General features: G+C 34.5%; 2 protein-coding genes across 4 annotated transcripts; one reads left to right on the plus strand and one right to left on the minus strand.

Moving 5' to 3' along the window:
- The first annotated feature begins 7533 nt into the window (after window positions 1-7533).
- LOC122294016 (polyamine oxidase 1-like) lies at window positions 7534-15275 on the plus strand. The gene is made up of 10 exons (XM_043102484.1): window positions 7534-7653; window positions 7743-7992; window positions 8218-8364; window positions 8547-8608; window positions 9181-9335; window positions 10914-11057; window positions 12355-12504; window positions 13881-14135; window positions 14421-14502; window positions 14599-15275. Exons 1-10 carry the CDS (start codon window positions 7602-7604, stop codon window positions 14805-14807), a joined length of 1506 nt encoding a protein of 501 aa, XP_042958418.1. The 5' UTR covers window positions 7534-7601; the 3' UTR covers window positions 14808-15275.
- Window positions 15213-26790, minus strand: LOC122294015 (alpha-N-acetylglucosaminidase-like). 3 transcript variants are annotated; one of them, XM_043102482.1, is made up of 19 exons: window positions 26249-26790; window positions 25775-25848; window positions 25120-25331; window positions 24676-24797; window positions 23687-23772; window positions 22292-22386; window positions 21819-21882; window positions 21464-21570; window positions 20728-20758; window positions 19748-19865; window positions 19319-19369; window positions 19037-19146; window positions 18762-18864; window positions 18395-18493; window positions 17906-18016; window positions 16994-17157; window positions 16333-16570; window positions 15894-15972; window positions 15213-15790 (listed from the first exon to the last, which is right to left on the minus strand). In XM_043102482.1, the coding sequence occupies exons 1-19, from the start codon at window positions 26462-26464 to the stop codon at window positions 15537-15539; spliced, it is 2334 nt and encodes a 777-aa protein (XP_042958416.1). In that variant the 5' UTR covers window positions 26465-26790; the 3' UTR covers window positions 15213-15536. The 3 variants fall into 3 exon arrangements, with proteins under 3 accessions (XP_042958416.1, XP_042958415.1, XP_042958417.1); XM_043102481.1 differs by having other exon boundaries at window positions 21819-21900; window positions 26249-26787; XM_043102483.1 differs by lacking the exon at window positions 25775-25848 and having other exon boundaries at window positions 21819-21900; window positions 26249-26428.
- Window positions 26791-27094: the final 304 nt, after the last annotated feature.

Consider the following 27094-nt stretch of genomic DNA (forward strand, 5'->3'; position numbering starts at 1 on the left):
CAACTTGGTATAAAAGCATATATTATAGGGATTTGTATTCCCATTACCAAGTGTGAACAGTTGAACAACAAGACATAATGATCTAAAGCTAGCAGATCAGTCAAAATTAGAGAAAGGGAAATTTATGGACACTTGTTCCACTCTTTTTAATTTATGGCAAAGAATAGCACTGCTGCAAGTTGTAGATCAGAAAGCAATAATATGAGGAATTTTGGTACCAAAACTAGTAAACAACATCTCATCATGATCGTAATATATTGGACTAAAGCATATATAATATCTTGAAGGAATTTGTGTGAGTAGTAGGCATTAATTAATGTATGGAATTTTGGGTCCCAAAAAGCAGACATCTCTCGTTCATGCCTGTAAAGCGAGGCATGCATGCAAGCATGCATATTTTGGAGGAATTTTGGCTATTTGACGAATATTTGAACATATCAATGATCGATGCAACTAATTAATAAACTCAAATATCCCAAAACCTACCCCAACTTCAAACGTCGGCTCGAGAGCAGCATGCATGCATGCATGCTGCATCAACTGCTGCGTTTCTGGACCCAAGTATGTGTTTGCTTGATAGAATATATATATATATATATATATATATATATATTTATAGGACTACTCTCGATCGATAATGACAATATACGATATTATAGATAGATCAACAATAGACACACGTCCAATTCATTAGTATAAATGCATGTCGACCATTAGTGAAATTATAGTGCATTAATGCCATGCATGCATCCTTTGTCTATTGAAACAGACGAAATGTCTACATATATTAATGAATGAGAAATACTTTAACTATAAAGATTACACAAAAGTAAATCTACAAACTGATATAATTTGATATAGTACGTCAGATTATAAAGTTACTTTTAATGTAAAGTAGATCTAACGGATCATACGAAGCCACGTCAGTTTATAAATTTACTTTTGTATAATCTCTTTTTGTTTATAACAATTCTCTTAACGAATATATATATATATATATATATATATATTAAAAAACAAAAGATTTGTGATAAAGCTTCCAAATTATCACCCTAGCTAGTACATGACTCAGCCATTTCAGGCCTTTTTTTTTTTTCGTTTTCTTTTAATGTCTGCTTAATTTGCAGGTTAGAGTTTGGCACTGATCATCCACTTTTCAAACTAGCTCCATCGATCGATTTTCTTTTTCCTTATGTTTTGGAAAGAAAGATAAAGACAGAGGACAACTTGGGGTTGTCATTTTAATTTAACTTATCTTTCCTTACTGCAATTTTACGTGTCAGGCAGCATGGGTCATGCATTTTTTTTTTTACTAACATTTGAGTAATATTAGATATAATTTTAAGGTGTGTAAATCCCGTACATTTTCCTTTAAAAAAACAGAATCTGTTATTAAAAATAATTTTTTTTTTCTATATGAGTTTTAAATTTATTCATTTTTTTTAAATGATTACGAATATTCACGTACTAAGATTGAAAATATTATGTCTTTTTCTGAATTATTTTGCATATAAAAAGGCATGCAAAGTTGAAAATTAGAGTGAGCCCGGCATGCTACAGTAGTTGATCTATAGCAAAACTCGTCATAAAAACATCACAGTCAAATAATATGGGGTGAGCAAATGAATAATCAAATCTAGAGGCCAGGGTTGCCAATAATTAAAGTTTATAATGGATAATTACTAATTAGGCAACTTTAAATTTTACTATGGTACAAGTAAAATGAGCTTAAATTTAAATAAATAGCCAAACATTGCTTTTATGATTGGCAATGATGAAAATGAAAATGGCTTTTTTATAACATGATTAAAAGAACCGACCCCAAATTTTACTTTAATTAGGGGGGGTACTCATGGTACGTAACTTGATTTGGATTGAAGTGATTATTAATATCATATATCTTTTTAACATGTACTTATGCAATCATCATCCAATGCCCCTATCTATTTAATTTTAAGACGGAATCTCTCGGCAGTCTCCGTCAAAACAACCATTATATTTTCGCTCTATTATTTATTTTTCTTTTCTTTTTTGCCCATATTTACCATATTTTAGCTTAATTATTCTCTCTCAAAATTGTGTACACACACACACACATATATATATATATATATAGTAAAATTAAAAAAAATGCAAAATAATAGTTTAATTACAATATAAGAAGATTATTTATTTGTAATAAGTTATTTTATATAAAAAATAATTATTTTCTGTTAAAATGAGTCTGTTCTTATCGTAAATAATATATCTTTATGGATAGTTATCCGTTCGAATCTCCTCAAGATTAATAAATATTTATCGAGTCATTAATTTGAAAGTCTCGTTAAATTTATCAAGATGTACGGAAGTTAGTCCAGACACACATATTAAAACAATAATGATCGATCACTAATGTTAGTAGTGTTAGGACATATCAAATCATGACATCTAGGCATGTAATCAAATTGTTGAACCAAATGTAGATCACCTCATTCGATCTTGTCGAGTACCATTTACTAGGTGTATCTTCATGAAATGAACCTCGCGAAAAGGACAACATACATCCTAGAAACATATATATATCTATATATATATAGCCTAAATTAAAAATAAAAATAAAAAAATAAAAACAAAAGCAAAAAATTGAAAATTAAGAGAGTCGTGCCATTTTAGGGCCTACAATTATCTTTTAATTTGTCACGAAGTTAGGGCATCACATCAATAAAAAGCACGCATTGTTCATGCCATTCATTATTATTTTTTTAATGAAATGATGCTGTTTTCTGTGTGACTAATTAATCCTTTTTTGAACAGTTCATGTCCTTTGATGGGATCATTGGATTACTACAATCAAGGTCTCTTCAATCACAATTTATATATATATATATATATATATATATATTTTTTTTTTTTACTGCTTAATTCAACCTAATGCATTGTTGAATTTTCTTTTTCTTTTTTATTTCGTGTCGGTTGTGTTCGAGAATAAAGTTTTGACTAATTTTGATAACTTACATGCACTTGATAATGAATTTTTTCACGTGCATTTTAGATAATTTGATATTTTATTTTTTAATTTGATGATTCTTATAAACCGTTTCCACTCGTATGAATTTAATTTTAAATTTAGGCTACTTTGAACGTTGGGTTGAGTTGAATTTTTATGAATAATAATAAATTAAATAAATATAATAAATTATATGAGATCTATCTAAAATAAATTTAAATGTATTTAAATCTTAAAATAAATTTAATATTATTTATAAGAAATTAAAAAAATTTATAAATCTTACATGTAATCAAGTTTTGAGTTGAAATGAATTTAATAATTTAAAAAATTAAATATTTAAATATTAAATTCAATTTAAAATTAAATTAAATTAAATTAATCTCTACTAAACGAGATTAAATCATGCTACCAAAATCAAGACCTTTTTATCACTTGAGGCAATGTACAGGGATTGAGTTTTTATTTCATCCTCAGTGCCCAATGGTTGACAATCAATCTTAAAAGAGAAAAAAACAGTGTATTTATATAAATCACCTAGCAATATATATTCAACCATGATTAACCTGTCATGGCTATACAGCACCAGAACACCTGGCCGCCGCAAACATGTTGACACGTGTGCATAAAAGTACCGACGTGCATCCCGAGCTTTGGGTAGCAGTGCCCCCCCCCCCCCCCGGGTGGCCGTGCTCGAGTTGGTTCGTCAGCGGCTCCGCATCGCCAATTCGAAGCTTTTCACGTTCCCCAACCCCAGCCAGACCAGGCCACACGGTTTGAAAAAGACCTTATCCGTTTTTTGCTTTTGCTATTGTACCCTTCCCCGTTTCGGGAAACCCATATTCCAATTCTACCCTTTATAATGGACAAATCAATCCCTTCGTGAATATATATTTTCTTACTTCACAACTTAGCCCCTCATTTTGCCCGAAATTAATTTTTAAGTACACAATTTTAGAGTAATATTATATATAATATAGAAGCATCGTATAATCATTTAAAAAAAAATTATTATTAAAAAATTAATTTTTTTTATAAAATCATATATTTACTTTTTTTTTTTAAAGATTACATTGCATTTTATTTCGTCCGAGTAATACGCAGCTCCCTCCCTATTAATAACTATTCACAAGTTAATCAAAATTACAATATCTTATAAATAATTTGAAATAATTTTCTTTTTACTGAAATTTCTCTATAAGACATTTTATTCTCTCTCTGTTTTTATTATTATTTTAAATATCATATATTTTTTTAATCCCTTTGCTAGTAAAATAAATTTAAAAAATGATTGATTTTGCAATATTACAACAGAACATTTCACTCTAGTAGTTTTCCAATAAAAAAGTATTGTTTGAGTTGATTGCAAATAACTATTATTCGTTGAATAAAAGTGTCAACCCAATTGTTTTAATAGTTTAAAGGATGACGTTGTAAATTAATTAATAGATTAAAACAAATGTGTTGACTTGTATAATTAGTCAACTAGATTCATTTGAAAAATGATAGTCCACCACTCCCAGCAGGACTACTGCTGATATATATATATTAATTTTTTCTTTTACTTTGAGATTAAGAAATTTTTTTTAATAATGTTATGATTTTTTAAAAATATTTAAAAATGTTAAAAAAAATACATATAAAAAAAAACCACTCATGACTAACGGTAGCTCCCAACTGACATCCAGATCATTTTCTCAAAAGTCAAACCTCTCTTTTTTATTTATTAAAAAAGTCAATTTGAAAAGATTGTTTTTATTTTTATTTTTTGGGTACGTACCATTGTAGTAGTGATTGTGTTTTTTATATGCTTGTGTGTGCAATATATATGAGAATGGGGGAGAGGGTTGTATCATGATATACCTTCATCGTATATTATATATCTTAAACATAAATCATAGGTTGAATTCTTAAAGTCAAACAAATGTACATTTCTCTATTTTATGGGTCGTGTAATAATTTAATTAAAACAACAAACAATTGTTTAAATCACGTAATATATATATATATATATATATATATATATATATATAGATCAAACCTCATGACGACCATCAAATCCCATAAAATGAAAAAGAGTTGTCATTATATATATATATGCTCGATCGTGTACTATGCCTATTGGCCGCCATTATTATTTTTGAGAAAATATTGCTAGTTATTGATTATCTAATTATTAATCGTTTTCATGTATGTTTTATCATTATTAAAATCCCATTATTTTTTTATTTTTATATAAAGCTTTCCCCTTCGAGTGGTCTATGCTCATACATGGCTTACGAAAAAGACATCATGACTCATAATATATATGTGTTCATTGTGTCAATGCACCAAAACCAGAACTATTTCTGTGGGCGGAGGCCAATTTTTCTAGTTATATATAAAAGTTATATCTTGGTAAAATCATCTTTTAAAGAGAGCTTCATTTAAAAATAAAAAATAAAAGAATTTATAAGTTGCTATATACATATAAAAATTAATAAGATTCAAAAAAATACAACTTAATATCTCTTTTAAAAGCACAAATTATCATTAATTTGTAACCATAATTTTAGAAATTGTTTTATTAATAAAAACCATCAGATGATTTTTCATAAGCTCATATTTCATTCTAATATATATGTAAATTAGTTTATACAAATTTCATATAAAATCCGGATATTTTGGTGCCATATATATTAAATATATAATGCTACAATTGAGGTCTCGAATAAATCTTCTCTCTTAATAAAAGTTCTCGACTATTGTCTCATATAAAATATCAATCTTAAATAATTATTCTAGTATTTATTTCATTGGGTGAAACTTAAAATCATACAATAAACAACTTTAGAGTCCATATCAAGAAGTTTATTATTCTCATAAGTTTAATTTTAGAATTTACCCATCAAATTAAAAGATTTTTTGGAGACAAAAAACAAAAAAGATTTTTCAGAGACAAAAAAATTAATTTTAAAATGTGTGATATATAGAAATTATATAAAATATTGAGCCATATAAGAAAAAATTGGAAAGAAGAAATTTTATGCATATACATATTTTAGAAAATTTTAGAGAGCAATATTTTTAGAAGGGCCAATTCTATGTTCTAAAAAAATTTGAGTAAAAAAAGGAAAAATATTGAATTATAATATAAAAAGGAGAAAAGTCAGTAAATTTCAGAGTGTACATCATGTTTCATGCTACTTAATACTTATTTGTAGATCCTCGACACCAGATTTTCATATAGAGTAATGTTAGATATAGTTATAAATTATGTAAATATTGTGTATTTTTTTTTTTAAAATTTGTAATTTATTATTAAAAAAATTAATTTTTTCATGTAAATATTATATTTATTTACTTTTTCTAAATGAATACATAATACTTAAGCATTATATACTAAAATATAATTTTAGTTTTACTTTGCAACGGTACGTCCATTGTTAAGCATTTAATAACATCCAATAGGAATCTGCCATGTCAGTAATCCCACACAAAAGTGCTGAGGATGAACACTATGGATGAAATCAAAATCTCTGCATTCCCTCTACACGAAAATCACTTAAGCTCAATAGAAAGTTAGGGACCGCCACAAACTTCATGCCGCCACCGCAAAATCGGTTGCCCACTGCCGCATTTTGCATCACCGAGTAGTTCCGTCACCACCAACTCAGTTAGCACTTGTTTCGTCGCCACCTATTTCATTGGCCACCAATGCGAGAGAAATACAATGCATCTTTGGTCCCTATTCTTTAGATGTTTGCAGTGACAGAGGTTGTGCCATTCTGGTAATGGAATTGGCCCCACTGATCGAATTCATCCAGCTTTTTGTTGTTGCATTGGTCAGGCCATGGCACATAGATAATTGATCTCAGAATGGAAATGGGCACTTGGGGATACTGATACGAGGAAAATATGCCTTTTTGATTCCTGGTAATTTTCGGGAGAGGCAAATTCTTCACTTTAAATGTTAGGAGATCCATCACATAAGCATTACACCAAAACCAATACAATCCAATCATGACAATACACATAACAAATATTTGCCATAGGATGGACTTACTCTTACATAGATTTTATGTAAGCCAGCTCCCCAAGTTCAGGTGTAACAAAGATCCTTCAGAGTCTTGCAAGTGGACGATTATGACTGCAGGATTAAAAATCAAGATGAAGAATCTCATAGGAATTCGTAAGAGGGCTGGGCATACCAGAGGCAGAGGAGAGAGGGGAAGGGCTCTGGAGACGGGGGGTTCATCTGATCTGTGGTCACAGATATAGAAACTATTGAAAGGCTGTTAATGGACTGAGTGGCCTAAAGATTTACTCATATCCTTTCTATACGTGTTTATGTTAATGTTTATTGTTATTATTATTATGAGGAGTAATTCAAGGGTTAAAACGTAATCTCAGTGGCACAAAATGGTCAAATTCCGCATAAACCCTCGTCCAAAGGCGAGAGAACACACTTGTTGTCCATCTCATCCAAGCTACGCGCCAAGCCACGTCAGTAGCATCGACAACTATATAAACGGACTCCCGCTGCTTCTGCTCCTATAGCCATCAAAATCCCAACCCCCCCCCCCCCCCCTCTCTCTCTCATACACGAAAAACACTCTTTCATTCCGTTCCGTTCATGGATTCCCCTTCTCGCTCTTCCGTCATCATAGTCGGTGCCGGAGTCTCCGGTAAGCGTTCCAACCCAAACACAATCTACGCCTTTCATCCCAAATATTTCCTCTACTTCTTTTCTCATTTTCTTTTGAATTTTGTGAAGGAATATCGGCGGCGAAGATTTTAGCGGAGAACGGAGTGGAGGACCTCGTGATTCTTGAAGCTTCGGACCGAATCGGCGGGAGGATCAGAAAGGAGGATTTTGGGGGCGTGTCGGTGGAGCTTGGTGCGGGCTGGATCGCCGGAGTCGGTGGCAAAGAGTCAAACCCCGTCTGGGAGCTCGCTAACCAATCCGACCTACGCACCCACTTCTCCGACTACAGCAATGCCCGCTACAACATCTACGACCGCAGGTACCCGTATCCGTATCCAAATATAATACCTCTCTCTCTCTCTCTCTAACCGTTTTTGGTTTTTGCTATTTGCTAGACGCGCTGACATTGGTGCTCTCGGCATTTGGACTATATTTGAAGTTTCACCTATTATAGAATCCATGCGTATTACGTCTTAGATGGAAAATAATCGGACGAACATGTTTAATTTTGAACGAGTTTTCATTGTTTTTGCTGTTGTTACAGCGGGAAGATTTTCCCGAGCGGAATCGCGGCCGACTCGTACAAGAAGGCCGTGGACTCGGCGATTCAACAGCTAAGGAGAGAGGAGACGATCAGGGAATCGATCCGGGGTTGCGGTTCCGACGTCACCAGAGTAACAGAACCACCTTCGTAAGTCCCTGTTTGGCTGTTTCTGCTACCGGAATCAGCTTACTGCCTATTATGTAAAGTGAATCTGAATGTGTTTTCTTGTACTTATCCGGAAAGATATTCTACTTATTTCTATCAATGTACGTATTATATGTATACTAATTCACTTTTTCTTTCTTTTTAATTTTTTGGCTGCGCTTTAGTGCTCCGAAAACGCCGATAGAGCTCGCCATTGACTTCATCTTGCATGATTTTGAGATGGCAGGTGAGTTTTATATATCGCCCGTGTTGCGGTTTTCTTCTTCTTCTTCTTCTTCTTTTTTTTTTTTTAATTAAAGAAAAAGGACTCTATATATAGTTTTATTAAAACCTGGAGTTCGTGTTACGACCCACTCTGCAGTTGTTTGGTGGCTGAGAAAGTGGTAAAAAGAAAAGCAATATATATATATATATATTATTTAATCCTATGCCTTGTGAAATTCAAGTCAAATAGTTTTATAACAGATTGACATTATTCTTTTTTATTGAATGTATCTAATTTGTTTCGTGGTTTCGTTATTTTTTTCAAACATTTCTTTTCTGAAACTGAATAAAGGGTGCGTGTCCCTCAACATCTCAACATGAAGTGTTTGGATAATATAATCTAACTATCTTAATTTCTTTTATCCAATATTGATTTTATATGTATATAACATTCTAGTCGTGCGGACAAAGCTCTCTCTCTCTCTCTCTCTCTCTCTAATTTCTGATTCTTTGCCATTTCTTTTCGGAGTGTATAAAAGATTGAAATTGACTTGTAAAAGAGTATGCATTTGAGATTGTGTGTTTTTTATACAGAGGTTGAGCCAATATCAACTTTCGTAGATTTCGGGGAACGCGAATATCTTGTCGCTGATGAAAGAGGGTACGAGTATTTGCTATACAAGATGGCTGAGGATTTTCTTTGTACCTCTGAGGGTAAAATCTTGGACAGTCGTCTCAAACTAAACAAGGTAAAATAATCTCGTTCTTTCCTTGTATTATTTAACTAATTTCATAAATTAATCATTTAAATGAACATATCATACTAGAGATTAGAGATAACAAAATCATAAAAAATAAAAACTTATCATTTTCATTGTATTTCTTTACGTTAATTATTTTCATTTGTTTGTTTTGTAACGTAGGGGAAAAGTCTAATTTCATTGTTCGGATTGATTGACCCACTTCTGGAATTTGAAGATGATGACGTTTTTTTTTAAATTACTATTAATAAAAGCTTTTTTTTTTTGTTTTTTGGGGGGGGGGGGTTGGGAGTCAACTCTTTTTCTTTTTTTTTTTTTAAATTTCGTTAACATAGGCTGCATATATAATCTCCTTGTCATTTACTTTCACTCACAATGAAGTACCAATCGAGGAGGTTAATGGGAATTTTTTCTCTCATGTCTGTTGGTCTTTGACGCTTTATAATAATGGCCACATACGTTCGCAATTTGTTTAGATGTCATGATCAAATACTTGATAAATCATAAACAAGATGATAAAATATGTAATCAGTATCATTGCCAGAGAAAAAACAGAAGAATATATATTTTCGTTTTGCCCCCATAGAAATTTAACAAAAGAGAAACATATTTTCGAGGCAGTAAAAAGTTCGGAATAGTCACAAAGGAAGCATTGAAAACGTACAGATTATGACTTTATGTTTTTTCGTCACTGTTTTTAGAAACATTTGATTTGAAAATTGGGGTCCTAGAAAACTACTTGTTTGTCTGTGTGCGTTGAAAGTGGAGGTGAACAGAACACTGAAATGAATAAAGATGTTTTTTTTTGCCCGTTTGATATGAATACCAATTCGAAATATCCTTGGATTTTTAGGTTGTTTAAAGACAGGATACTTTTACCAGGTCCACTTTAGATCGTTTCTTCGACCATTTCTCCTCATTTCCATTGTTTAGAACAAGGCTAAAAACAAAAACCTTTATGAGTTGAGGACCCAACTTACGGCCATAATTTGACCCATCAACGGTATCTTTGATTTCAATCATATAGGGACGAAATGGTATGGTGCTTGCAACCATTAAAACCCTTTTACCACTCATAAATTAGTAGGCCCCAGAATTTTAAAAACTTCCATCACCCTGAACAGTGTGCATTAAAAGAACAATACCCTATGGGGTGAGACGTCATATCAAGTGAATAAAGAACATGAAAGTAGGGGGTCTGGTCATTTTCTCCATTTAATTGACTGTTGTCTTTGCTACGTCTAACGCTCAAACAATCAGAAGCCAGTGGACCTGTCTCCGCGCTGATGCATGATTCACAGTGGTTTTTTTTTTACTTTTATTTTATTTTATAAAAAAGGTAAATAAGTCTCTGTATCTGAACTCTACACAGGGTCTATTTAAAAAATATTTGTCATTATTCATTTTTAAATTCTTTTATGCACAGATTTTCTTGGTTTGACTTCTCGGCATCTCACGAGACAAGACTCAAGGGATTGTGCCTTGGACCTTGTTTTCGATTTTTTTATTACTTAAAATTAAGCTCACACATTAATGGCTGTGTTATTATGCACGGATTTGAGGCAGGTTGTTCGGGAATTACAGCACTCGAGAAACGGCGTGAAGGTAATAACGGAGGATGGTTGCATCTACGAAGCCAATTACGTCGTTTTGTCTGTCAGCATTGGTGTTCTCCAAAGCGACCTCATTTCCTTCAGACCCCCCTTGCCCGTACGTTTCCTCTTCCAATTTTTTCATGTCAAACCTTTTCGAATCAAGTTCTAACTCACTAATTGCTTATGAATTCTTCGACATCTCATGACTATGCTGGCCCTTCTGAAATCGCACTAACTGAAAGTCACGGACAATAGATAATGTATTGTAAATGCTATATAGCTTGTCATAATTGTCAATCATAATGGCCGGACTCTAGTCCTTGACTCCTTGTACATAGCACATTATTAATCTAGTGTGTTATGTGCCTATTAATCACAGCTGTTACGCTCGAGACCAATTATTTTTCCCTAGGTAGCCCCAAGAGTGATTATTATAAAAAAAAAAAGGGAAAAATTAAGGACTAGTGACCCCTGGAATGTGCATATAATATTTTCGCCCATCATAGGGGAATCTATAGAGATAAGACCCTAGTCGGGCACGCAGCTTCCTCCTCTGTGTTTAATTGATGTGTAGGTTCTGACCCACATAATCAATACCATTAACTTGAGGAGGTCAGAATTTATGGATAGCATTAAATAAAGTTCACTGGCTGATGAGCAAGAGGGATTTTCGAGGTGTCCTTGTATCTAAAATATGGGGTAGCATGGTCCACGGCATCTGTATTCTGTAACCCGGCCGCGGCTTGCGTCTAGGATTCACTATGTGATAAGACTATTTGTTGGTTGACTACTGGTACGCTGTACCGTGGGCCTTGGCAATTTTTATAGTTTCACAACTGGTTTAATTATGGTATATCGATGTAGAGAATGAATATAACAAGTGTACGCTTAGGAAAAAAAAAAAAAAAAAAAAAAGAATATAACAAGTCTACAACTAAATGCCAATATGTTACAAGTTCCTCCCTAGAGCATTGATTTGTGCATGGTCAAACTTTATAGAGAACAGTTTTTGAAAAGAAAAATTACACTTCAATCCTATGACCATCACTTCTTTTGCAATATTATTATTAAACTACCAAAGTTGTCACTTTAGTCTCAAGTTATAATTTCCTTTGCAATTTGCTCCTTCCACACAACTATTATTGTCACATTACTTATTTTTCGTGCATCTTAATGGTCAAATCTTTACTACAAGATAAATCGTAACTTATGTTTCAAATTGAGGAGTTCAAGTGTGATTTTTCGTTTTTATTTTTCAATTCAAATTTGGGACTCAATGTGGTTATGGCTTGTCGGTAGTAGGGCATGGATATTTGTGGTCCCTTGGCCTATTTTTTGTTGCAGTGAAGCTCCAATTCCATATTATAACAGCTGGATTAAGTACTAACATGTTGTGTAAAATAATGAAATAGAGGTGGAAAATGGAGGCCATAGAGACATGTGACGTGATGGTGTACACAAAGATCTTCCTAAAATTTCCGCACAAGTTCTGGCCATGTGGACCTGAAAAAGAGTTCTTCATCTATGCCCACGAGAGAAGGGGCTACTACACGTTCTGGCAGGTTTGTATCTTTGTTGTTTTTATAGTTGTTGCCAGCTAACATTCCGATGTCCCTTGTTCAGTGCTGGCTTCTACTCCCCCGGTTCAAGGGATTTTGAGTTGTTATATAGTTTTTATCTTGCCATGTGGAACTAGCTCGGTCTATATGAGTCTCTGAAACCCACCAATTTACTTCGCAGTCAATGAGTGTTTTGTCTAATAAGTGCTAGTAACTTGGTTTTTTGCCAAGTGAGGGGGCTGCCGTGGAACAAGGGAAATTGAACAAAAAGTTAAGGGAAGAAACTTAAAATAAGACCTTAACATAGTATCTTCATTTAGTACCCTTAATTGTTGCCGGACATACAACATTTTTTAGGAGGGATTATAACTGCATAGTCTGCATGCAGCTTTCGGTCAAATGTGAAGACAACTGCATCCTATTTTTGATACGCTCCCTAAACTATTTCCCAAAAATTATTAATTAGATTGACATCTCACAATTAGGGAATCGGTTTAGCTTCTCAATTTTGTTGATACGATGTAGATGTTTATGTCCAGAACATTTTTTTTTTTAAATTTTTTATGGGTATATATGTCCTGTACATGTGGGGCACATGCACATTGTGATCTTGAATTTCCATCTATTAGCGCCCAATGTTTTCTTGTGATTTGTAATATTAAAATGCATCAGTACCAAATTATTAACCTACTGCCGCTTAATTAATGCATTAACGATGATTACAGTCATTTGATTCAGATGGTCATCATGGCGGCTTGTCTTGATCAGTAGATAGTTATTTGAAAATGCAAAATCTGACACAATATTTGGTGAAAACAACTCGTTCTGTTGTTTGATATTGCAGTATCGGTTGAGTTAGCCTGTTAATTTGCATCTTGTTTCAAGATGATTTGGATACTCATTTACTGTTTAGAATGTTGACCTTATCAGTATGACGTGTGTTTTGAATGGTTCTTCATATTGTGATGTATATGATGTTTCTGTCACTCTCATAGTCAATATGGAACAGGCGTGAACTAATCTCAATTTTAATTTTTCTGTCTTTTGTCTCCTTTTATTGAAGAAACAGTGTTTTTATTTATTATCAAAATTCCTAAACCCATGCATTTTAAAATTAAATCCTCTACCGATCAGGAGAAGATTGAATTATTCAGAAAGTACCACAAGTGGCCTTCTGTTGAGGCACTGCATGCTCTCACATCTCCATCTTCTCATTTTTTTTTAGATGTGCCATATTAGATTCATATTCTATATCTAATATAACAAGTAAACTTTTTTAATTTGTTTATCAAGATATCTGTTAATATTGGTATTGGATGAGATCATCATTTATCAGTGTATTATCCAACACTCTTGCTGATCTGTTGTTTCATCATCAGCACATGGAGAATGCATTCCCTGGTTCAAATATCCTGGTCGTAACATTGACAAATGGGGAATCAAAACGTGTGGAGGCTCAACCAGATGAAGAAACATTGAAAGAAGCTATGGGGGTGCTTAGGGTCATGTTTGGACCCAACATACCTAATGCCACTGATATACTAGTGCCTCGCTGGTGGAATAATAGGTTCCAGCGTGGCAGCTACAGCAACTATCCCATAATTCCCAATCCTCAACTTGTTCAAAACATTAAGGTGTGCTTTCTTACATTCCCATGTTTATATTATCGTGATAAATTTTTTCTTGCTATGTTGGGTACTCTGTAAGATACGAGATGAACGTATAAGCTATTAGCTAGATTTGGTATGTAATACATATTTTTTCTGAGCTTGTATTTAATACATAGTTCTAAGGGATAATTTTTTTTTGGGGGGGGGGGGGGGGGGGGGGGGGTGGTTTGTATTTTGTGTTTATGAATTGAAATTAAGTTGAAACTTTCCATTATGATTGAAACATTACTTTTTTTATGTTCATGTAAGGCCCCAGTGGGACGCATCTTCTTTACCGGTGAACACACAAGTGAAAGATTTAATGGTTATGTGCATGGTGGATACCTAGCAGGTTAGAAGAATAATCTAGTAGTGTTAAAGTTATAGGATTGCAATTATAAGAATGAACTCCTAACATCTAAATGGAACCATGCTATTAAAATAACAGGTATCGACACTGGTACTTCTTTACTAGAAGAAATAAGGAAAGGAAGAAAAGGCGAGATTCAAAATCATTTGCTAGAGCCCTTGCTAGCCTTAACTGGGTCATTAACCTTGAGTACGCAGACAGAAGCAGTCTCAAGTCTCCACAAATGTGACATACCCACGCAACTTTATCTTAGTGGCAAGCTTGGTCTTCCTGAAGCTATATTATGACTATATGGAACCATAGAGAAACCCCACTTTGTTGTTGTTGATGATGATGAAAATATTTCGAACACGACTGATGGCCGGAGAGATTTGGATCTAAATTCAGATCAAGCTCTTGATTGGATCCAGCGGGAAGAGTGAAGCGAGTCAAGATACAAAGGCACAAAGATGGGGGAGGACGTGCAAAGGGGGTGCAAGTACCGTTCTCCTCGTGTAGTTTCAACTTGCAACCCTAATGAAAGGTGCCAGAGTTTCGGAGTTTTTGAAGGGAATTGGTTTGAGCAATATATACTAAGAGCTGACATTGAGGATGGGAAGGGGCATACTTCAATTAACATCGTACGTGTACTTGTTCACACGAGAAATAACTCTTTTCTATTTCTTCATGTATTTGAATAATGATTACGCAAATATTTCTAACTTGTCCCATAAATGCATGCATTATATATAGAATCTTGGGCCCATCGACCAGCATAGAGTTTTGTTTTTGATACATCAAGAAGCACAGAAATAAGAGACTGAGAAACCAGGAGGAGTTCATCTAGAACATGTCTCATGTTCGGTTATTTTACGTCACCCTTGCTTAAGTTCAACCATGTTAAGAATCCCCCAAATATTTGACACACAATTTCTATTGATGGCTTTACGAAAATGGTACTGCATGCATTTCCTTTGACCATCACTGGGCAAAGTGCATTACCAGATTGCTTGCCGCTTGTTTGAAGATGATATTTATTAGATGTTCCTGTTCTTATGACCAAAATATTCCTCATACAAGGCTTTAGAAATAGCAATTGCATCTCCTTTGGCCTTCACCGGGTAAGGTTCCATACCTGCTTGCCATTTGTTCGAAAACGAAATCCATTCTTTTCTCCATTCCTCCAACTTGAAGCTTTCATTTTCTTGCAAGCTTTTCATTAAGTACTGAAAATAGGTTGAAGCTCGTGGTAGATAGTAGCCTTCGAGTAGCCCACTCCAGAACTTGTTTGCTGATTATGGCCAAGCATAATGTTATGTTACAAAAATGATGAAGCATCAAGTATAAAGATTAACATCAAGTACTGGTACTAAATCATGCAGTATAAAGATTACCATAATCGAAAAGCTTGCTTTGCTTGGTTCTTGTGTCATCAAACCACATTGTTACTTGAGTTCTTGCATTCCACTCATACTGAAAAACACAAAAGTAGTCCATCAATCGAATATCATCTTTCCCAGTGTGCTGAATATGCATATATTTCTAGAAATGAGATTCATGAGAGACTCGTCCACTTCGCTATTAGCCAAACAAATCCACTTCAAGAGAGACTGTCAGGTGACTGAAATTGGCCAAAATTCAATGTACTGCAAACACAATTGAGCTTGACCGCCATTATTCAATGGCAATTGAAGGGGTTTTCTGGACATGTAAAACTCAATTGGCGGTGACTCGTGCAATCACAATAATTGGAATAAGGCTTCTTATAGTCAGAGACTCAGTCAGATACTCAAACTATGTAATATGTCAATGACGAAGAGTATCTTTCCTCACCTGCCTCAACTCATGATGATTCTTCGCAAGCATATTTGCACTTTGGAGCCAGGTTCCAAGTAAAAATTTATCATCAGAAGCAAGAAGTACATCAACATCCTTTATGAGCTGAATAAATTTTTGGATATGAAGATTTAAAGCTTTAGCATCTTTCTGTTGAAAAGCAGTTATAGCGTCAGAATATACTTGGTTTGCTAGCTTTGACAGTACTTGCCGTGTTAAATCCACCAAGTCATACCTGTCAAAATGATATGGAAAATTAGAAAATACTCTATAATTCATCTTCTATTTTTTCTTATGGTCCATACTTCTTTCCAGGTTAAGAGTTTCCTGTCAGTCATTAGAATCAACTTGAATAATCTACCACTGCTCCTTTATTATAGATACAAACTAGCATCAAGATTTAAGAGTTAAACTATGCATGATTTTGCATACAATAGGTATTTTCAGAAGACTAAAATATACATCCACTTTCTGAGAAATTATGTTGTGTTATAGATACTATCTAGGTGCATATAAAGAAGAACAGAAAAAAAAGCTGTCCCATCTAGAGAATGGCGACAGAAGGATGGATTCAGAAGAATTTGCTTTAGACCATAGTTATCTTGCCTGAGAAAAGAAGAAACTATTGTAACGTATGTTATTAGCCCTTCCATTTTACCTATATGTAGCGCTTCCAGCAAGATGATTTCCAGCATTAAGGAACAGGCGTAAGGCATTGATCACCTTCTGAGTAGAATACCATAAATGTGCCTGAGGCAAAGCCGAACTCCTATTTGAGGGATCCAAATCTGGAAATTTGACTATGAAATCAGTGTTATGATCCTGCAATGAGTTAAAAAGTCATATATAAGTACTTATCAACACCCATATTTGATTTGAATGTTGGAATAAATCTCAATTACAGAAGAAAAAATTCATAACTTCAAATGCCAGTCCACGTGGCAACATTTGCAATGCTCTTATTGCTTGAGTTTCTCAAATGCACACCATAAGCACGACAACAATAAACCACTTGCAAAGATAACTATAATAACTAATAAGTCAGAGATAAAAACTTGACCAAAATCAAAGTCAATCTTTCTGAATATACAGTTCCCAAAATACTTTAGAATCATTTCTTTAGAAATAATGCTTTCTTGATGTGAAACAAACAAACAATCGGTAATCGAAAAAGTCGGATCATTGCAAAACGGCAGGAGGAATGATGATGCTCATCAAGCTAATCAACCATATGCTACAGCAAATTATTACAGAATGATGGCCCCTTTTCCAGAAAGAGGCTTGTTAATCAACCATCACCATGGCCCGACTAAACTTCTAGCCAAAAGCTCTAGAGACATGAAAACGAGATACTTGATTAAAAGGGGTTAATATAACAAACAACATTAGTTACATCAGACAAGCAACGTAAGTAAATTATGTCAAGCCGAACTTATCAAAATGCAGACCTGGTGTTAAGAAAACAATTCTCTAAGATACTGTAATATGTTTCCTTTTTGGTCGGATCCTTTTTCAAATTATTTTGGAAGAAAATAAATCGTGGTGACATATGTATCGGTAAGAAACATACTTCTATTCCATCTGTACAATTATAAACTGTGCGATAAAGAATTTCCCAAGCTGCCTCAACTTCATGAACTGCTTTACCATAGCGTCTGCGGGAATAGGACTTCAACCAATCCTATAATAGTGACAAAATCAAAATCCAAACCATTCATAATTAAATTACAAGTGATCACTAGTAATCTTCAGAAAATTACCCTTGTTCTCATCTCAAATATAGCATGAACATTTTGATGTCCACGTGCGAGTGTAATTTTTTGTTTTGCACCAACACTTTAGAGTACTTGAACCCAATTTTTTGGTTCTTCTGGTTGGTTCTTTTTCAAAATTATTTTAATGTCCATGTATTACAAAAAGTAAGTTTTTTGTTTAAGATTTTGAAAACAGCACATGTTTGCGTGTGTTTAAGGACTTTCTGTCCCCTATATGCTTCAACTCCTGGATAGTTTCGACCAAAATAACAAGTATCAAATAGCGGTTAAAAAGATAAAATTACCAGAACTTGAACTTTTTCACCACGAAATGCCATTTCAGACATCAACTCATAAACCACGGGATTGTGCTCTATTCCTTCCATGCACATGCCAACACCAACCTGTATCAGTCAGATGATCTCATAAACCACATTGAATGGCCTGGAATGTAGATATAAGTGCAGAATGTAATCAAGAAGATAGTAGAACTTACCAGTCAGATAATCTCATGTAAATATAAACACAATTGGATTACTCTTCCAAATATATCATAATGTTAGAAAATCTAGGGTAACGAAAAATGTCCTGCAGTTTAGGCTTACAAGTAGAACATGTACTTGTGACATTTGAGGCATACCAAGGTTGAATTTTGACACACAATACACATACCATGGTTGAATTTTTAGTAACGCGAGCATCAATTGGACCTGAAGAGATCACATCCAAGTTGCCATACATTTCAAGATTTCCACCAAAGTTATGCAGCATACACCTGATGCCCATTAAAGTTGATCAAGCAGTATACAAATTTCTATAAAATTGAAATCTCACTTCAGAGAAATAAAGAACGGACTGTAATGCACTCATTATCATAGAGATGTCTTGAAGCTTAAACATCTCCTCCGAAACTCAAATAACAACAGTCAGGATAAGGAACTACTAACCAGACATAAGGAGTATCATAAAACTGAGATGAATATTTCCATATTGGTTTGACATCAGCAAATAAATCAAGTACAATCATTTTCCCAAATGGAACTGAATGTAAAAGTGCCTGCAGATATTGGAAAGTTGAAAGTGAATCATCAAAATTGACAAAAAAAAGAAAAAGAAAAAGAAAAGAACAATGAACATTTGGGTGGCAACAGAAACATCTTTATCACAACTTGGAAAAAAAAAACTGTTTTACATTTTAATTATCATTTATCATTTATACATGCATATACCTTCATTTGAGGTGGCTTCCAAAACACAGAGTCTTCATAGAAGAGCCAACCCTGCACATTTATAGTCCAGTCAACTTGAAGTATTCCATGTATAGTTCTTTTTTGACAAGAACTTCGTGTATAATAGAAAATTAAAAAGCACAAACCAATTTTGCTCTCTAACGCTTTAGCAAGGAAGATTATTTAATGAAGCAATTATGTGCAGAGAGAATGATAGGCAAAGAATGTCCTCATCATTATCACGGTCATTTATACTTGCAAGATAAGTGAAAATATGAAGGTCCTTTCAAGATTGAATATTAACTGAGTAAAAAACTGAACATAACAGCAACTGTTTGAAAAGTAACACAATCATGTAACTTATTACAACAAAGACTGCTAATAAGACATTTGTTTGGGGTCCGAGTTTTGGTAGCTTGAGGAGCTTACTTGCATTAACCACACGGCATCTTTATCACCTTTGGACATTGCTTTGTAGACAGAAGCTCCAAGCAATGATATATATGCTGGGTTATTTGTAGGTGGGATATTTTCGTTGAATGTGTCACTGCATTAAACATTGTAATATGTACTTCAGTGACCTGCGTTGTCAAGTATGCTAACAAAGCAAAAAAGGAAGGGCAAAGAGCAATCTACTAATTAATATACTAGCAGGATGATCTTTACCCATGTATTTAGGAAAATAAATGAGGAAAAACAGCTATAATTAAACTGGTTGATGAAGCATTAGTAGGAAGACAGTTGAATAACTGTAGCGGAAGCAAGTCAAAGATAATGATCTAGATAGGAGGCTATCGGCTGAACAGATATAGATCCATGCAATATAACTCTGGAGCCAAAGCTGTCAATAACTTTTTCGTGAGTTAATATAGAGTCGAGTCAACTAAATATAGAATGGACTTAAATGGTTCAAGTCCCACTAAAAGCATATGCATTTGAAAAGTTGTATTTTTTAATAGAACCAAAGTATGCTCCATCTCTTGTCAATTGGAAACCTAAGACGGGTATGCACATTTAGAAGCACTATAGCAAAAATGCCTGAGCTTTGGCTTGAAATGTGACAATCAGAACAACTTGCTAATACCAGAAAATTGCTTACGCTTGAACAAGCTTATGACAAAATTTTTCTTTAACAATGGTAAGTTTGGTCATAAAATATATTCACTAGTTCTAGGTTTGCACTTCTGATGTAGTTCAGTAACAAGTGATAATGCTAAAGATACCTAACTTATTATTGGGAACAAATGTAGTAAAAATCAGAAAAAAGATGCATCTTAAAAGAGGAATAAAATAAGAAAATGAAAAGGAGGATCAACTTAATGAAATACGGTTAACTTACAGAAATCATGTACAACTACTGAACATGTTAAGCAATATTCTACTAAAATGCTAGTGAGAGAGGAAGTTACCAGTTGTAGATGTCCGTCACATCTCCATATTCTGTAATAAATGAATACAAAAAAGGAACATGCAATTTAATCAGAAAGGAGAGGAAGCTCAATTTGACACATAATAGATTATCCCCCTAAATCTTGACAATTGACGTAAGTTCCGAGACAAAGGAAGCCCCTAGAGAAGAAAATTTTCCTCCATTGGAGTTTTGATAAAACTTTTAATGCAGCATTAGTCCATGCATCTTTTAAGCCAAAAACAAAATAATGTAAGGTGAAAAATATTTAAGGAAGAAAAGGACCTGCCATGAGGGAAAAGAGGGGGGGGGGGGGGGGGGGGGGGGAAGGGGGGAGAATTGAACAGATATTTCCACACACACAGATGCGCACGCGAGGAAAGGGAAATGGGAAGGGGAAGACCAAGCCCCTGCATATAGCATACTATAGCCATGTGATAAAAAAGAATCAAAACACATGCAGTTATAGATTATGGAGGGATCTGAGAGATCTGCAGTGGCCAAAATTTGTGTTATCCCGTGTATAGGCACCATGTAAGGCATTAATATACATCCTCCTAGCCATTTGGCACGCCCCTACCCATACTCAAAATTTTCCACTGCAGCACTACAAGACTAAAATCAACTTCTAAAATTAAATAGCCAAATGATATAGAAAAGCATGGAAAACTTTGTCAACACTATGTTGGGAAGAATAGTGCTACTCCAAGCAAACAATCAATGGACAGAAGATGCACCTTCAACTTGTCGCCTAATGAAAGCCTCTCCAATTTCAACAAATAAAGGATCGGAGGGATCAAGAAGGTAAGTGCAGCACCAACGTGGATCTGCATCAACAGAGGCCCTAAGGACACAAAATGGAAAACCTCAACATACAGAATAGTAAAACTGTTTCACAATAAAAAAGAGAGATTCCAAATCAGCTGGAAGACAACCAAAAAGGCATCAATTCATGTTATTAATACAAAGTAAATGAGATAATTAGAATTCAAAGTACCCTACAAATTTATACAAAGATATGGAGTGTGAAGCCCATGTAATATGACATGATAGTGTGAGTTCTAACATGAAAGAGCAACAAAAATGAACTACCAGTTCCCAAGTCGAGTTATGTTTGCTGAAGGAAATCTCTTCTTCAAAGTTGCTGGAATGTTCCCTGAGAATGATGGCAGCACTGAAACAAGGATGCATTATATTTAATGTCCAAATTATATTTTGCACTCTTGAATACCATCCTGTTTCAATTTTGGACACTAAACTACCAAAACTGGCAATTTATAGCCTCTAACAAGATCTGACTGTTAGTGTGTGCCATTTGTTTATCATACAATAATACGACTGTTTCATTTATCATAAAGGTTAGATCTTAACCAAGATGTTGCCAAAACTTGGTAATGGAGGGTGCAAATTGCCAGTTTTGGTAGTTTATGTTGCAATTTGGAAAAACGAAAGTAAATTAAGGTGCAAAATGTAGTTTACCCAACTTGTTGTACCTTTCTATATCTCAATGGATTCCTTGGTCAAGCATAAGTTGAATAGGATAGGATTATTGATCTTAACAATACCTGGAGTCATCCCTAGTTCTAGCATCCGAGATAGTATCTGTTTCTGTAGAGTTAATTGCTGATCCAACCAATTTTGAGATAAAGGCCCACCCCACCTGGGATTAAAGAAGTGTTAGGTTCTGTAATCTAGCAGATTATAAAGAAATTAAGCAGCAAAAAGTGCAGGTTCTTTAGCAAAAGATCTTACTATGAACATTGCAGACACAACATATTAAATTCTCCTGCTACATGCATAATCTTACGATACACCTGGTCATAACAATGTTTATCATACAATAATACAATTAATAATAACAATCATCCTTGTTTATCAACACTTCATATATGGCATTTTTTTTATTCTTCCACATTGCGCTTCTTTGCTTGCACTGTGACTTCAGAAACATCATTGCAATCAAACACTGCTAATTGCTAGTACAAATCTTTTTTTTTTTTTTTTTTTCCCGATCAGTAATTGGTTGTACAAAATCTGATGCTGCAACATATAAAACTCAAGAATCATTGGCTATAAAACACTGCTCATTTCTTCCACAAGTAGCCCACCCATATATCTGTCAAGTAGAGTGCGATAGTGATGGAACTGACTTCTGCACAAGTCACACGATAAGCAGCAACTGACTCTCACTTGCCAGTTGGCAGTCCTACTGCCAAACATCCAATGATAAAAGAAATGCTGATGCTTATAAATGGCACCCAAATGGGAAAAAACACGAAAACATAGAAATTTACAATACCAACCCAACAGTGCATTCATCACAGAGCAATATATTTCTCATTCAGAATGGAAATTAAAATGGATCTACAAATTATTTCTTTCACTTTCAAATATATTACAGCACCTAAGATTTTTACCAATTAACTTATTTATTTGAATAAAATTTGAATAATTCATTTCTCTTGGCTCCATTGTATGATCTGGTACAACTTTGACTGCTAAACTAAGCATGCCTCTTGTAGGAGTTTCAGAGCCATCTGTAGAAGAGTACCATGAAATGGGTTGAAGACTAGTCAGAGGAACTGTACTCAAGATTTGAAGGCAGATAAGGTTATGATACCAGCAGTATTTACAAGATAACAATGCAATTCTAATCCCAGCTACAACTCTGAGACTCTCCCACAATTTTCCTCACGTTTCATCTACATATTTCAGAGATCCTCAAGAGAGGATTAAATCACACAAATACACAATTTTATATTTTTATGCATAATAATCCCAACTCTTAAATGTAACAAATCTTTTCCCATAAGCATGAATCTGGAAGAGGGTATCAATATGCTTGATATAAATGCTGAAAATTTAAGGCTGGATTGTTAGCCCAACGTCTCCCTTCCCCCATGGTTCGAATGTGTAAAAGGAAACATTGTGAGATGTACAATATGTACCACGTAACCTACCCATGTAAATTTCCCATGCGAGCCCAAGCAAGGAAAGCAGGTCCACCAAAGAAATTGTTCAAATCTTCCTTGCTAATATTAAAATCCTACAATAAAGAATTACTAGTCAAATGGTTGAAATCAGCAATAAATGTCTAAATAAATATTTGGAACCATCAAATCCCTGTAAATACAGAAACTTATGATATTAAAAAAAAAAGTGAAGAACTGTGGTTTTACTTAATAATCCATCATTTACAGGCATAGACTGTAGGCACTGCCTCTACATCTTGAAAGCTCAAAGAGAAGACAATACCAGATCTGCAAGTCTCTGGAGCATATATAATAAGAAAGCATACTGGATTCTATTCATGAATGGTTCTCAGTTTGTCAACATATTCAAGGCATATCCACATGGCATGTTTTAGAATATTAAAAACAAAATATAGGGTGGTGATACTCATAAAAGCAAAGGATAATATGAGCCATAACTTCATGGTCGGAAGTGTAGCTTTCTATCAGAAAAAAAGTTCTGCACTCTTTGTGCTTGCATGTCAGGTTCATACTTTCATCACATAGATACTTTTAAACATGTTTCTTAATGTTTTTGTTTCGTTTCCTTCATGAAAAAAATGCCACCAAGGATTCATGCAAGGAACTCTCTTCCTACAAATGCAACCTACACAATTTTCCAAAAGATAAAGTCTTAAGAGGTAATTCTTATAACATCTCATAATGGTACTGTTTTCATTGGTTGTTGAACCCCCTTTCCACTTCATTATTCAATTGTAGCTTACAAGACATAAGTTTGAGCTCTATGTATCACTAGTGTTGGTTAATGTAGGTATCAACAGGCCACTTTTTACATTACATCATAATTCAATACTGTATACTCTTAAAAATCCAGATATATATTAATAAATTATCCCTATAATTTGCTACTTGGGGAGAGACATAATTTGGCATGCAACAAATTATGGAGATATAAGATAATGTATTCAATTGTTTACCATGAAAACCTTCTGCCAAATGGCTTCTTGTCCTGTGAATGCTAAAGGCAGGTTAACACCATGAAGAGCCATCCAATCTATCTCTTTCTCCCACCTTTTCAAATCCCACCAAACGTAGGAATCTGCAAAAAAGAAAAAAAAAAAAAAAAAAAAAAACGTAGAAAGGGGTAAATTACCTAGGGTTTCTACTACAACATACATTAGCCAAGGTAAAAATATTCACATCGGCCAAGACAAAAATAGTCACTAGTGATCCTTTTTCCTCTCTTTCTGTCTCTCTCTCATTTCTCCGAAATACAAATATGTTGACTTTCTTGAATATGTAACTAATTCTCATCTACTTTATGGTTTTGTTTATCCTTTCAATCACTTAGAGCTGCAGAACTAGATTTAGTTACGAAGATTTGGTAGAATTGAATACTTGAACAAAGATTCATGACTCACAACTAGATGTAACAACATTTTGGTAATAGTTCCATGGAATGGGTCGCTGAATCGTCACTCCCTCATCTTCTAAAAGAGGCAGTGATCCTGGCTTGGGGATTGAAGCTATCTGAATGACACCAGTCTTGTCCCACGAAACATGAGCACCGCACCAATACTTTAAGTACCAATAGAGGCCAGATGCAATTTCAACTGCCGTGGTTCCTTTAACCCTGAAAGAGAAACACAGTTTAAAAGCACACAAATAAAAATTTTCTGTTCTCTTTTAGCTTTGTTCTTTTTCTCTTTCGCTTTCTTTTTTAGGGGATGGCCTGAAAACAACATAAATCCAACTGTAGAAACTTTTCTCTGTATAGGAAAGGAATTGTATTGGGTTACAATGTTACCAAGTCCAAGTTCAGAGGTTTCTTGGCTAGAACCGATTCAATGACTCACTGGCTCAATTCTTAAATGTAAGCAGATAGAAATTAGCCAGAACATTGTTCACGAGGAAAATCACCGCATATGGACATATAAAATCCTTAATAGAAGACAAACAAATATTATAAACCAATATATCCTGGTGATAATGTTAAGAAATTGTACTTAGATTTATAATTGTAAAAGAAAAAAACCGTGCAAGCACATTCTTTGGCACTAAACAGATGCAACGTACACTATCTCGGTCCCATTCTTACTTAAGGGGCTGTAATTGCTTATCAAAAAGCAGCTTTTTCCACCACAAACATCCTGATATTTGAAATCGAAACTGTCAGCAAAATCATTCTAAGAAGAGATCCGAAACATAAATACAATGCAAATGGACACAAGCGTAGAATAAAGCTATAACGATAATTTGCCGGGTAAAAACTTATGGACGGGTCATCAGAACATAAAGCAGTCTCATTGAGACCCAGTCACTGCTGCTTCTAAAAGAAATTGGCATCTAAACTAGAAGAATTGGAGATAAAAACCTACCCAACTGGCCGATTACACAAATGAACGATTTATTTGACCATTTTCTTATTGGACGAGGAAAAACTTGATATCCACTCCCTGTCCACAGAGCAGTATGGTGCATCCAAAAGAAACGAAAGAGGAAATAAAGAAGGCCATTTGAACCAATAATAAGGTCGAAAAATGACAATACCTTGGAGACGATCTTGAACTCGAAGCTGGACACATAGCCAGGAAGCAATCTCTTGAGAACAGCTTTAGCCGCAGCTTCTTGAACCGAAGGGGATGGCCGCTTTGAGTCCAAACGTTTGAGCAAAGCCTGTATAGTTTCTCCTGGTTCTGCCAAAGCTATTGGCAGCAGTGCCACCGTGAGAATCAAGACGAGAAACAGGGAGTTGAAGCTAGACATGGTTCGGTTTCGTTTTCGGGAGGATGCACTGTTTAAAAGCCCGAGCTCAGACACTCTGTACTAAAAACATGCAATTGTAGTCATCCATAACCTTTGCTTAAAATCTGTTAAATTTGTTTAGGTTTGGGATATTCGGACACATAAGTTTGAAACAAGGAGACAGTCCAGGCCATGTAGATTTAAGTATGTTGTGTCCAAAAACGTAGGTCTTTTATGTTCTCATATGGTTTTGTATTATTTGACATGTTGATTGGAGTCCCATATGGTAAAAAGGTCGCCTCAGGTGGTAAAGATAGAGTATTGAAGCCATGGATGGGTTATATTGAAATGTTGCAAAACATGGCTTTTCCACAGCTTTGATTAGAGTGGAATTATTGTGTATGATAGCAAATGCTAGTATATATTAAGTAATCTGCACTACTTGAATCAGGAGCTGAAGAGAAAGTATGGTTAGGATCAAAGAAGCTCCCCAGCATCAGATTTCGGTTTTTCACTGTTGTTGTTCTGCAGATTTGGCAGTTTGGACTTCCCATGTGTTGTTCTGAGGCCAGAGAACTCGGTCTGGGGGTGTCACAGATTTTAGAACTTTTCCTTAGTTAAGAAACTTAAATGTTCAACTCTTTAGAGCAT

Source organism: Carya illinoinensis, chromosome 14 (assembly GCF_018687715.1).
Source record: "Carya illinoinensis cultivar Pawnee chromosome 14, C.illinoinensisPawnee_v1, whole genome shotgun sequence".
In the NCBI taxonomy this organism is placed as follows: Eukaryota; Viridiplantae; Streptophyta; class Magnoliopsida; order Fagales; family Juglandaceae; genus Carya; species Carya illinoinensis.

What these genes read in the sequence shown, in the direction of transcription:
- LOC122294015 (XM_043102481.1), bottom strand. Translation starts at nt 26,464, where the DNA reads ATGTCTAGCTTCAACTCCCTGTTTCTCGTCTTGATTCTCACGGTGGCA. An exon ending in AGAACTAGGGATGACTCCAG is followed by an intron (nt 21,901 to 22,291) that starts GTATTGTTAAGA and finishes TCCTTGTTTCAG; the next exon opens with TGCTGCCATCATTCTCAGGG. An exon ending in TATGATACTCCTTATGTCTG is followed by an intron (nt 18,865 to 19,036) that starts GTTAGTAGTTCC and finishes AATGGGCATCAG; the next exon opens with GTGTATGCTGCATAACTTTG.
- LOC122294016 (XM_043102484.1), top strand. Translation starts at nt 7,602, where the DNA reads ATGGATTCCCCTTCTCGCTCTTCCGTCATCATAGTCGGTGCCGGAGTC. An exon ending in AGTCGGTGCCGGAGTCTCCG is followed by an intron (nt 7,654 to 7,742) that starts GTAAGCGTTCCA and finishes AATTTTGTGAAG; the next exon opens with GAATATCGGCGGCGAAGATT. An exon ending in CCTTCAGACCCCCCTTGCCC is followed by an intron (nt 11,058 to 12,354) that starts GTACGTTTCCTC and finishes ATAATGAAATAG; the next exon opens with AGGTGGAAAATGGAGGCCAT.